The sequence below is a fragment of the Microcebus murinus genome, chromosome 5, assembly GCF_040939455.1.
Source record: "Microcebus murinus isolate Inina chromosome 5, M.murinus_Inina_mat1.0, whole genome shotgun sequence".
NCBI classification, from domain to species: Eukaryota; Metazoa; Chordata; class Mammalia; order Primates; family Cheirogaleidae; genus Microcebus; species Microcebus murinus.
In genome coordinates, this window is record NC_134108.1 from 26503334 (window position 1) to 26517240 (window position 13907).

Sequence of the window (13907 nt, forward strand, 5' to 3'; positions counted from 1 at the left end):
ACATAGTTTGATGTTTTAAAAGGTCAGGCTTCATTTCAATGTAAAAAATATCTGGTCGAAGCATTCTAATTCATTTTTAATGGATATAGTTATTATTTCTTGTTTATTAGGAATTAGATTAATAGTCTTACTGTGCTAAAATAGTTGATTGAGAGAGAAGTGATTGTGTCTTATGAAAATGAGCAGTACCGTGGATTTTTGTGAACCATACAGTTAATAGTATGACTACAAATACACTTTATTTTATGTTAAGGAGAATTGACATCTCTCCAAGCGCCCTGAGGAAGCATACCCGTTTAGCAGGGGAAGAGAGAGTTTTTAAAGAAGAAAATCAAAAGGTATGTTAGTGCATTTTTTCTTCTTGTTAAATTCGGCTTGCTTAATATACTAAATACAGTTTCGCAGGGCAGATTGTTTACAGCTATCTTTCAATTGTAAATACATTGTATATATTTATGATAGTGTACGTAGTGTTCCTTCCTAGAAGAATTAAGCTGACACTATAAGTTAAACGAAGAGTACTTTTTGAAAATGCTAGTGAAAGGAAAAAATTAGTCTTAAGGAAAGGGTAAAGAATCAGTGGGTGTAGACCAAGGGAAAAAAAGAGATACAAATTTTATTAGAGTTTTGAGGTGAGATTGATAAGCCAGAATAAATATTCTATGGTTTTATATGTGCCTGAATTAATTATCTCCAGGTTCTTCACAGATAAAAAGGAGTAATACCCAGCCTAATGGGCATTTTTATGTGAATTATGAAATACAAATTCTAAGAGCTGATTTATTTTGAGCAAAAACTTGTTTGTCACTATTGGAATACTTGTAGGTGAGGGGAATGGCTTTTAAACTTGAGAAAGCAGCGTGTGAAAGGCTTTTAGAGGGCTTGGTGAGAATGGAATTTTGTGGTTAAGGGGACTCTGTTATACTCTGATAATTCAAAATTGATAGAATGGGAGCAACTATCCATTGTTTTGAAAAGATTAGGAAACTTGGGAGTACCATTTGGTTCAATTTCTGGCTATCAGTAAATACCATCTATATGATATTTGGAAAATAATTTAACCTTTGTTTTCTAATGAGAAAAATGAGAATACATTTGTAGAGTTGTTGAATAATTGGGCTATCTTGAAAACAATGGAACTTCTGTTATTACAAGCTGTTATTGATGATGGTAGTATACAAATTATTTAATAGGGTGTGCTGTTAATTTATTGGATGTGGAATCTGGAGCTTACAAAGAAAATGATTACTTTGCATGGGGCATATTGATTTGAAAAAGATTCTGAGAAGTGAATACTTTTTTGGCTTTTAACTTTATGCCTTGGGTTCAATGTTGGTTAATTTTGTTTTCCTGATGGTTTTGTCTATCCTCATGCTCTGACAGTGAGTATCTTACTTCTCTCATTACTTAAACCGGATTTTGATCTGGAGGAGGAGAAGTAAGGTTGACTTTTGGATGGACAAGAGGATATGACATTGGTTTTTATCCTTCATCTTCCTATATTAATGAAGAATTAACACATGTTAATGTGTAATTAATATATATATGTATATGTAGTTTGTAGTTTACAAGGTAGTTTCACTTACGTTATCTTGTTACTTGTGGACTTGGTAATACCTAGGTGAACAGGAAGTTTTATGTTCTTGATTAGAGTTTTTCTTTAATACCCTGGGAGCAAATAGGTAAGTAGTTGATATCATTTGGAGATATATACATACTCTCAGTTTTATGAATGCTTATGAATATTATAACTAGACTTCCCAGAATAAATACTTCTTATTGTTGAATACTAGCAAGGATGTCCACATTGCTTAGCATCTTACTGATGTATAATTTCTCTTCATTCCTAGATGCCTCTTTCCATCTTCCTAAATTATATAGTATTTGAAAAAGCAATGGAACAAGAAGGAGGTGAATTGTGACCCAGTTTAAACTAATGTCCGTTGCAATACCTGAATTGAGAAAGGGCAGTATATGGCCCAAGATACTGAGTACAGGATTACGAATAATATCTTTCTGGCTTTGTTTCTACCCTTGTTCAACCTCAATTGGTTTCATTAATCATATTCCACTTGCATGTTATAGAAATTACAGAATTCTTTTGAACTGTTTTTTTAATTGGGTTGGTCAAATTATTTGGGAAGAGCTTGATGATAATGAGGCTTAATAATGAGAATTTATGTTAGGATCCCTTAACTTTATAGGTGGAAGGCTATTTCACAACTATAGATTATAACCTCTGTCACTGTTCAACTATTAAAAAAAAACAACATTTGGAAGGATGAGGGATAATAATGAGGATGTGCTGAGTGGAAAAATGTTTGTATCATTTTACTGTACAAAAGTTTATTATAGATTGTTTTGAGTATCTATAAAATTCTCAAGATAAATAGCTGTTAGAAACTTCTCCAGTCCCACTGCACTAAATGTACACAAATGTTTAGGAAAAACAATCAAGTATATTTTTTAAACAAAAACTTAATAGTATATGATCCATTTTTTTTCTGATACCAAAATGCCGGTTTATAAACTGGCATAAAATTTAACTCTTGCTATGTTTTTTTCTATTTCTCCCCTCAACTCTGTATTTTGCATCTGTCTTTCTATAGGGAGATAAAAAATTAAGGTGTGACTCTGCTGATCTTCGGCATGACATTGATCGCCGTAGAAAAGAAAGAAGTAAAGAACGGGGGGATTCCAAGGGCTCCAGGGAATCCAGTGGATCAAGAAAGCAAGAAAAAACTTCAAAAGATTACAAGGAATACAAATCTTACAAAGATGACAGGTAATTGTTAAAACTGTCTTGAGTTAGGTTTTAGCTTCTAATTAGCCTTTAATAATTGTCAGCTTAATTGCTTTCAATTTTGACTGTGTAATCGAATGTTTAAATTTAAACAATTAAAATTATTTGTTTTACAGCAAAAATGTATTTGTCTTTTACACGGCTTATGGTGGATGAGGACAAAAACTTTGGAATAGCAAGCTAACACTGAAAAAAAAAATGACAAATTAATGTGTCCTATTATCCAGGCTACATCAGGAGGTTGGACTTCAATGCAGTGCATTTCTAGAAACAGTTTGTGTAAGAACTTTGGTTCGTTATGCTTGATTCCGCACTTTTTCAACTCATAACACCCAGAGTACAAGAATTATAAACTGATATCTAGTGGTTTAACATGGGAGAGATGGGGGGAGGAAGGACTAGAAATATAAATGTGCATTAGTCTTTCAAAATAATATTTCCATGGATACTGTTAGCAGTGGTAAGAGTTACAGCAGGTATGACCTTTTCGAGTGTTGCATTAGAGTCTCGTAAAATTTGATCATCATAAAGTTAAATAGGAATACAAAGTATTATAGATAATCTCTTTTCCTTGCTATTCATTAGGTAAATGGTGGATTTTACTTGTGTTTTTAAATTTATTACTGTTCTTTGTAATGTCATGCTTTTTATTTCAATAATGATAATTATGGCCCATATCATACCAACTGTTTTCACCCAGGGTGTACAAACTGCAGTCATTTTGAAACTTGGCCTTAAGAACATTCTTGTTGCTACTCTTCTTTTCATTTTGTTAAAATAATAAAAGATTATATAAGTTAACTTAAAAATATTGAAGAACTAAACCTTATTCTTGAAGCTTACAGACTACTAGTTTCTAATTGGCAGGCCATAGCATGCTTTTCAGTAGTGATGTAAAACAAATATTGGAGGAGAAATGGAAACAGACTGTGTCAAACACCCAATTATTTTACTTATGTAATAATTTTACTAGGGGATAGTTTTTTGACTTAAAAAATATCCCTTTTATTGTAAGTTTCAGCTGGGTCTTTATCTTTTTAAAAATAGCATTTTTGGTGTGTGTTCTTTATTTTGCAGTAAACATAAAAGTAGAGAGCAAGATCATTCTCGATCTTCATCCTCTTCAGCATCACCTTCTTCTCCCAGTTCTCGAGAAGAAAAGGAGAGTAAGAAGGAAAGAGAAGAAGAATTTAAAACTCACCATGAACTGAAAGAATACTCAGGCTTTGCAGGAGTTAGCCGACCACGAGGAACCTTTGTAAGTAATAAAATTATCTTTGATAAGACTTTACCTTAGAGTACTATATAAAAGGAAAGCCAAATACATGATTCAGAGATTGTCTGTTGTATAAGTCATTATTCCTAAAGTCAGAGTTAGTCTTGAAAAATGAAGTATTTGAAGTATTGTCTTCATTAAGAAATGCCATTTTGAGATCTAGAAACATCTTTGTAAACTGGTTTTCTTCATTTTGAGATCAGTAATGTACATACTACCTTAAAGACCCAAGAGTCGAGGAAAACTATTGAGATACATTTCTGTAATCACTTACTTTTTGAAAAGATACCTTAAAACATTAAGAAATCTGGATGTTCATGTCTGTGTTACAGCTATTTTCATTTTTGCCTGTTTTCTTCAAATCTTTGTTTATGTATGTATCTATCATAGAAATCATATAAATTTTCTTTTTATTCTACATAGGATATACATTATCCCCATGTTTCCGTAAGTCATTATAATTATTTAATGACTTCATAGTAGTGCATCTTCTTGCCTTTTTAATTTCTAGATTCAGACTCCTACCTTGAGCAAGTATCTAGTTAGGTATTGGTTAGAATTCATTAATTAGATCATTTGGGGGAAGAGAAGAGCTTTGTTTACATATATGGTGATAGGTATGGTTGAACACTTGGGGTATTTATGGTAATTCAAAGGAATTAGACAACTACTGGCTAGTAAAAAGGTAAAAAAACCAACTTGATTATTTTAAAATACTAGTTTAGGCCATGAAAGTGTGATATTCTGACCCTTAGGTTGATTGTTCATTTCCTCTTAACCTACTCAACTTTCAGTAGGAGAATTTTTTTGCCTACGGTATAAAATGGCCATCCTTTCCATCCTCAGTGGCTATGAGATTTAGGTAGAAAATTAGGGCATATGTTTTTTTGTTACTGCAGTAAAATTAGAGTTTGCATGTAACTAAATACCTTTTATTGCATCACTAAACAACTTTGTTAATGTTAATCAGTTTCGAATTAGAGGCAGAGGAAGAGCCAGAGGAGTTTTTGCTGGGACAAATACTGGTCCAAACAACTCAAATACTACTTTTCAAAAGAGACCGAAGGAAGAGGAATGGGATCCAGAATATACCCCAAAGAGCAAGAAGTACTTCTTGGTGGGTGTTAGAAATCTGTTTATTTGGTTTGCATTAATTTTCAAAACATACTAGGTGAATACATTTGAGTACAGATACCCATTACTATGAGAAGATTTCACCATAACGTGGGAAACCTTTTTAAAAATTTATTATCCAGGTGATTTGAAGTTTGGAAAATGTGGGTCCCTTTAGTCTTGTATATACTTCCTTGACATTGCATATAGGCTGATCAGGGTAAACTAAAAATATACCTGATTTTATAGCTACATTCAGCGAAGAATATTAGAGTTGAGCTTAATGTATGTTTCATATCTGTCTATAAGACAGTGATGGTTGTAGAAATTTCACATTAAGATATACCTTCCATCTTCACAGACAGTTGTTTAAATGAAAGACAAGGAGAAGAATTCTTCCATAGTATTTGTAATTAAGGATCTCAGGCAAGCCGTCAACTTTCATTAGAGTAAAAGGACGATGAAAAATTACATTATTAAAAAAAAAAAAGAAAAATTACATTATGGAGAAGCTACTAGGTATACTTATTTGGTGCTTCCTTATGTCAGAGATACTTTTCCTCTGAAGTAGTTTTCCAAGTATGAAACTAGAGTTGGTGGGTCTGAAACATTCTCTGGAGAAGGATGGACATTTTCTGCAGTTTGGAATGGGGAAAAGGGTTCTTCATGCAGTATAGGAGCAGACTTAAGAAAATACCAAAACTATTACCAAAAGTACTCATTTTTGAACAGCTTTTTGGGGAATTTCTATTTCAGGGACTACTTCTGAAAACTAGTTGCTTTCAAGGAGGAAAATAGTTTGTGTCTTTCAGAGGACTTTTTATGAATACATTTGAATAGACCTGAATGTCTATGATATAACTGCTTAGTTAAAGGTTATAGGTGTATTCTGAAGTGGATCTCTGTTTTGTTTGGAAAATAGGCAATATACTTATTTCAAAAATGAATTTCCATTTGCCTTTTTTGGTATGTTAATGACCAAGAAACCAAAAAAGTTACATCTGTTCCCATTATGAAAAATGTTTGTTTAATTTATACTCTTACGAGGAGAAATTTGTGCTTGTTGAGTCTCTTGAATTGACAATCTGGAAATAAAAAGGCGTTTGATTCAGGTGTAGAAAACTTTAAATGATCCATCTACTTTGGATTTAAGAATTTGTATTAACAGACACCTGTTTGTGTTTTCTAGACTAAGAATGGACATACAAATAAGATTCCAATTCTTGGCTTAGAGACTAGTAATAGAGACACAAACAGTCTAAATTGTATGGTGGCTTTTCCCAAAGGAGGAATTGGTGGGGTTTTGCAAAGGAGAGAGATTAGGAGAGACTTTTTTTTTTTTTTTTGAGACAGAGTCTCACTCTGTTGCCTGGGCTAGAGTGCCGTGGTGCCAGCCTAGCTCATAGCAACCTCAAACTCCTGGGCTCAAGTGATCCTTCTGCCTCAGCCTCTCAAGTAGCTGGGACTCCAGGCATGTGCCACCATGCCCTGCTAATTTTTTCTATATATTTTTAGTTGGCCAATAAATTTCTATTTTTAGTGGAGATGGGATCTTGCTCAGGCTTGTTTCGAACCCTTGACCTTGAGTGATCCGCCCGCTTCGGCCTCCCAGAGTGCTAGGATTACAGGTGTGAGCCATTGCTCCAGGCTTAGGAGAGACTTTTGTAGAGGAACTTAACTTGAATCTTTAGCTTAAGAGATGGGCAGGTATACTGCAGATAACAGAAGGAGTGAAATAGCATGATAGAATTCCAGTATTGAATGGCTAAGGTGGGTATAAGTTTGTGGGAAGATTGAGAAAAAGCAGGAGTTAGATTGTGGAAAACTTTATTAATAAATTTCGGTTTTATGCAGTGTTTACGAAAATCATGGTGGTTACAATCATTAGATTTGAGAGATTGAATGCCTGAACTAAGGGCTATATTTGAGAAAAGTTAAAGTAGCATTTATAAGGATTTATTCAGGGACTAACTAGTTGGATGTTGGTCAGGAGAAGGAGGGATCTAAGATAAGGAATCCAGAAGAAAGGAGCCCTTTGCAGAGAAGATAAAGTTCTGTTCTGGACAGGTTGAATTTGAAGTGCCTGGAGGAAACCAGGTGGAGATGTTGAATTGGGTAGTTGCTAATGCTGATTTAGATAGACAAAACAGTCTAGGAGTCACCATTTTATAGATCATCATTAAAGCTGTAATATGATCACCTAATCAGAAGAGAAGAGATTAAAAGGTCAACATTTTAAAGGTAGGGGGAAGAATGGGAAAGTAAAATGCCAGAGAAGTAGACAAGTATGGAAGGTCAGAAAATTAAGAGGCAATTAGAGATGAATAAGTAGATAGTAATTGTTTACCACTTTTAACAATTTATAAATATATAATTTAGGCAAGACCTTCATTTTTCAATGGCATGCATTCAAAATCGGGTATCATAGTTTTTACCTTAAATTGGTACATAAGTCAGTTTGGCTTTTAATTATGCAATAGTTTGTTAATCAAGAAGAGTGTGTTATTTTAATAATTTAGCCACTTACCAGTAGCAGTAATACTTAATGTGTTGCCAATTCTGGATTATATTTAAAAATCTTGATCTCTATATAAAACATACACAATTTATTTGTCACAGGCTGATGTTTACTTGAATTTCAAGTAAAATTAACACAGTATATTTTTTCCTTATAAGTTAATTCCCAAAGTTAGTTATTTTGGTTTTTATTTAAGAGCCATTGAAATGGCAAGTTTGGTTTTTACATGGATATTTGAATTTAAAAGATTTTGCATATTATGTGAAGATACCTTTCAGGTAGCTAATGTAGAGGGAAAATAAATATAATTCAGGAAAAGAAACAACTATAATTTAAGAAAAGAGCTTTAATAAATTTTGCCCATATCAATGAAAGTTAAACTTAGTTAATAACATTTATTGAACATTATATACTATGCTTGGTGCTATTCTAAGTGTTTTACATGTATTAACTTATTTAATGCTTATAAGATCCTTTTGAATTTGGGGCTATTCTATTTTTATAGATGGAGAATACTGAGGTACAGAGATTGAGTAGCTTCACCAATATTGTGTGGCTTATAGTAAGAGTGGGATCAGAATTCAAACCATGCGCATTGAGCTTTAGAACCCAGTACTTAACATGGGTCCTGAAAGTGCCGTACCATTCATTCTCCAGTGCTGAATTTTAGTAACCTTTGTTGCATTCTTTCCTGAAATTTCCCATCTCCAAACTTGGATATCTATAAAGGTATGCTAATGTTTTAATAATAAACACTCCAGAAAAGATACTAGTTTTAGTTAGAACCTGAAATTCTATGGAGGGGTGAGTATGAAGAGTTGGAGCAAATGGGAAAGTACTCAAGTAGGCAGGTTCTTAGTGTTGAGTTGATGTTGTCTTCTCAGGAAGAGAAAATCTTTGGTGGGGAAGGGGGCTCAGAATTGTCTGAGTATTGATAAATTAACCCTTTGAAACTTGAACATTCTATGCAGAAGAGATATGAGGATTTGGAAGGTCTTGGTTCTAATACAGACTACTTTGTTAACATAGTTTTGGGTATGTATAAATATTTAACTTCTGGCCCTTTATCATCTGTGAAATAATTCATTTAATTTAAAAAATTGTAATGGGATTGAAATCTTGGACATAAGATTTGAGGATTAAAGGTATGTTTAGCATAAAAAATCTCACTTGGTAGCTTCCAGGATACTCTGGTGAAGGACACAGCTTAATCTTCTAGCTGCTATTTTCTTTACTAAGCTTCAGATGATTGTGTGTCTAAAAGTAATGGCTAGTTTAACTGTAGCATCTAGCTTTGTCATTGCCTTCTCTGTTTCTGCTAACTCTTAGCTGCCTGGTATGTGGTAATCATTTACTGCCACCAGGTTGTCTGGGAAATGTATTTTATGGGTGAGGTTATAAAGGATAGTGGAAAGGACTAGCTTTGTGGCTTTGGCAAGTTACTTAATTTCTCTGTGCCTCAATTTCTTTATCTCTAAAATGAGAAAAGTAACAGCATTTTACAGGGTGGTTGTGAGGATTGGATGAGTAAATACATGTAAAGTGCTCAGAACAGTGCTTGCCACCATTTATTGAATCTTGCTTATCAGACACTGGGCCAGGCACTTTTTACCAACCTATGTTTTCTCAAGGCTATCTCCCTTTATTAAAATGAGGAAGTAAAATTCTAGAGAGGTTGCCCAAAGACACAGTTTCTTTTAAAATTTAAATGCATGGCTCTACTCCAAAACTTTTTTGCCTTTGATTCTCAAAAATCCATGGAATATTGAATAAATATCACAAACAAACAAATAAAAACAGACTCGAGTTGGGTGTGTTATTGCATTAAGGGAACATGAAATTATGTAATTGAGTAGGTATCATTTTGAATGGTGGCAGACTATTTAAAAGTAGTTTATTTTGGGTTTGTAGTTAAATTCTTTTTGATGTATTTAAATATATATTTTTGGTAGTTCCGAAATTCGTTGTTTATGGAGTCATGTATGCCTCTAGTTAGTGATCTTTCATTGGTTTGGTAAAGGTCAATTGTTAACAGTTGGTAAGTGCTCTTTCGTATAGTCTATAATTGAGCTTTTCAGGTCATGAATGAGGGTAATCTATATTAAATGAATATACCCAAAGACATGCTCTATGTATGTCTTGGGAAAAATAAGTATTATGTCACATTAAAGAGCAGTTTTAGTGGCTTTTGGAAAATTGATCAGTACCAGTACTCCAGAGGTTATGCAGCATTCTGTTTGTATTACACTTGTTTTCTCATAAAGGGGCATTATTTTGCCTTATTTCTCATTTTTTTGGGCAACAGATTTAAGCGTTACTAATTTAGGGTGGACAGTAATTAATTAAATTACATATAGGAGAACTTGGCCTTTTGTATTTTGGAATGTAATCTTCACCTCTACTTATCTAGAAAGTCAAGTACTTTTCAGTTTTGCAGATTGTTTTGCTTAAAAGAATAATTTGTAATTTAGGGAACCATCTGTATTCAAATACAGTTAATGAAAAATTAAGTTTGGAATGTGATAGCTGCAGTATTTCAGAGTGGTAAAGAAGAAAAGGTCTTAGGTGTTACTCTGGGCTCCATGTCATTTTATTTGTCAGTAAAATTCCCTAGCCCAGAAGATTGATAAATACTATATATTGATTTAGATTTAATCTCAGTAGGAATTTAAAATCTGCCTTTATATGTAAGGTGTAAAATTCATACCACCTATTTAGTGAACATTATTTATAATGTATTGACATTTTATAACTTTTTGCCACATCTTTATGATTAAGGCAATTTTGTTGGGAAAAGATTGGTTATTTTATCTCATTGCATGCAGCACAGTAACAAATGGACTTAGATTGAAATAATAATGGAAAGAAAAAAGTCAATTCTGAAAATGAGCAGTAATTTAGCAGTTGAGATTCTTCAAACAATTTTCTGGGGCAACCTCAGTGCTTGGGTTACTTAACTAGTAAGATATAAGTCTTCTTGACAATGGAATATACTTGTCTTGAAAAGTTCATTTTTACTGGTTTCATTGTGTTTTAGACTATGACCAATGTCATCTACCCAGTCTTAAGAAGGTTAATACCATGACTTATGATTGAAGAAGTAATCATCATTTTTACAAGAAAGATATCTCATTGACAATTATTTTTAACTTTTCTGTAGCATGATGACAGAGATGATGGTGTGGATTATTGGGCCAAAAGAGGAAGAGGTCGTGGTACTTTTCAACGTGGCAGAGGGCGCTTTAACTTCAAAAAATCAGGTAGCAGTCCAAAATGGACTCATGACAAATACCAAGGGGATGGGATTGTTGAAGATGAAGAAGAGACCTTGGAAAATAATGAAGAAAAGAAGGACAGACGCAAGGAAGAAAAGGTAGAAAATTTCAATCTGTAGTTCTGACTGATTTTCTTTAGTATGGGTTTGGTGGGCAAATTATTAAAAATTATTTAATTTTTAGGAACAATGATTATTAATAGTTCACTTTCACTCCTCACATCTTTTAAAATCTTTAATGTCTTTTTCTGTTCTTTTTTAGGAATAGTAAATATGAAGTAAGATTGCAACAGAGAGCAGAACTTGCACCCACCATTTTTTTACCTGATTTTTGTTTTCAAATAAGAATGTAAGCATTTTACTTAAATTTTACTGTTTGCAAGTAGTCTATAGAAATTTTGTTTTAAGTCTTCAAATATCTTGAGAAATAGTAGACTGTATGTTGAAAATTGTACTGAAATAAAGTAGAAAATTGTTACGTACCATATTTGTAACTATCAACTTTTAAAAAGAAACTTTTACCGTTTTTGTTACATGCATTGTAATTCTGCTTTGTCTATAAGATACGGTCAAGTACAGCTCTGTGAAAGTTCTGATTCTCTTCCTTCCCTGTTTGTTAATGTTTTATTCTGAAGTAAACGTTAGCTCTACATACAAATCCCTGAACAGAAATTGTTTATAGAATCCACACTAATTATTTTAACTGTATACACCTGCTTAATTCGAACACACTACATTGTAGGGTGACTAATTTTGGAAGTATACCATGAAGTTGTTACTTCAGTAAAACTACACTAGTTTAACACTCGAGAAAATGTTTAAGAAGGAAAACAAGCTTTTCCAATAGCTAAAAAGTACAAGCTATTAAAAATTAGATTGAAAAGTTTGAGAAAATGTTATTTTTTTCTGAAAACAAGCAGTGGCCTATAAAAAACATTCTTGGAAGCCTTTCCTATTTGGGTTCAATATTAAGTGTTCTTCCTATTCTTATTTGATAGTTTGAGTCATGGTCTTAGATTTCAGCTTTTTGAAAGAGGAAACTGGTTTGTAATAATATTGCAAATAAAAACTCTATTCCTACCAAATGTCTTAATAATGAAAAAACAGAACAGAACCTGTAATCCTGGCATTGGTATGGAGGAGGATTATCCTGCAGAATAAGTTGATACTTTAATAACCTGATTTCATATCTTACATATTCATTTGAGCTTTTAGACAGCTGAAACATTAGTTTGTAGTGTAACCATAAGAAAAAAATAGGCAAACACAACATGCTGTTCATAAGTAGTATTTTAAGTAACTTGTTTATCAAATGTCACCAATAAAAAGTTTTGGCAGGAAGCTTGTTCCAGCATTGATCTAACTTGGTTTTTATTTTTTCTCCTATTTTAGTTGCCAGTTTGTAAAATGCCTTTTCCTTTTTCTTCTCAAGGGTTTATCTTTCAGTAGATAATCTTTCAAATGTGAATTACCTTTTATGTTTATTTGATAACTCTTGAATGAAAATCTGAAATAGTAAATTTCAGTGTTACGTTTGGTCTGCTTTATGAGCGTATGCAAAACTAGCCACATTTCATTTGTAAATTCAGCAATGGAATTGTTTGTTTGCATTAAAAGATAATGCTTATTCTGTCAATGTAAACTTTTGAAGATCTTCGGTGTATGGCTCTTTTATCCGTACTTTTGGTGATTTGCTTTGTGTCTCTGCACCTTGATTATAGCCAGGGACATTTATTAAGAGCTATTGGAAACAAAACTAAAACCAAACTCTATATGTGATGTCTATGGCCCTAAGATAGTTAGTATTATGTGGTTTACCCCATTAATTTGTCTTTTTAAAATTGTCTATAAAGCAGAAGAAATACCTGCCAAAGCAATTAATCAGGACATAATTCATGTTCCCCTATTTAGAATAATACTTACATGTGAAAGCTACATGGATGTAAACCCCAACACAGAATTTTCATGGCCATTTTATTTTATACAAATAAACATATAACAGTTGTTTGGTTAGACATCAAATCTGTATGCATGACTGTAAATGTGGAGTTTTGTTTATCCACTTAAGACAACAGGAAAAGGGATTCGCTGAAAAATTATTTAATAGAGAGTAGAGATAAAGTTACTTAATTCCTTTGGGCAGGTTATATTTTAAGTACAAATGCATTGCTTTAACTTTTGGTTACTTCTATTCCCTTAAACAAACTTGAGGAAAGAGTATCATACCATACTGTATTCTAGTAGGCCAGGGTGATTGTGAGAACTCCACAATAGAATGCCATTGTGGATGTTATCTTTTTCAGAGCCAAGCATATAAAAAGTAGCCTGTGTATTTTTTTAAACCACAATTTAACTTCACACCTATGACATGTTATAAAGGCTGAACGGTTCCTCTTAGTAAGGATATTTGTTTATAAGTGCCAGGAAATAACTGTTTGGTAAACCTGTATTAACAGACTTCGTTTTGCCTAGAGAATGGAAATAAAAATGAACCAAAGGATATTTCCACAAAGAATTAATAAAGCTGTTTAAGAAGGCCATGACTCAGTTTTAGGCATATATGTATACCTTTCAATATCCTAGGAATTTTTATATTAAAAGTAAAATATGTTTTTCCAGTTACAGTCTACTTCAAGGAATTACTATTGTTCCCATTATCACAGGTAAAATCAGTGTTGGGAATTTAATTATAATTTGAGAAAAAAATATCCAATAAGAATGAATGTAGATGGCTAAACGATTCTTACTCAGTGTAATGTATAATGCAACAGGGACCCTTGTAAATTGTCATATGCCAATAAAATGTCATAAGTGGTAATAGCTGTTGTTTGTTTACCTGATTTTGAGATTATTCCTAACGTCTGTTCTATACAACTCATTTCTGTGTCCTATTTCTAGTATCAATTCATCTGTTAGGAAAATT

The 13907-nt window shown here is 32.8% G+C and overlaps 1 protein-coding gene across 9 annotated transcripts in view; it reads left to right on the forward strand.

Annotated features, from left to right (window-relative positions):
- Positions 1-13802, forward strand: part of BCLAF1 (BCL2 associated transcription factor 1) — a 31882-nt gene extending 18080 nt beyond the window's left edge. For 5 of the 9 annotated variants that reach the window (XM_076002928.1, XM_012739460.3, XM_012739456.3 and 2 more), the window contains 6 exons: positions 254-338; positions 2610-2785; positions 3881-4061; positions 5050-5196; positions 10871-11083; positions 11247-13802. In XM_076002928.1, the coding sequence (XP_075859043.1) occupies positions 254-338; positions 2610-2785; positions 3881-4061; positions 5050-5196; positions 10871-11083; positions 11247-11252 (808 nt within the window). In that variant the 3' untranslated portion in view covers positions 11253-13802. Of the gene's footprint in view, positions 1-253; positions 339-2609; positions 2786-2919; positions 3083-3880; positions 4062-5049; positions 5197-10870; positions 11084-11246 lie in introns of all 9 variants that reach the window. The other 4 variants (XM_076002929.1, XM_012739458.3, XR_001147546.3 and 1 more) reach the window with 3 other exon arrangements.
- Positions 13803-13907: the final 105 nt, after the last annotated feature.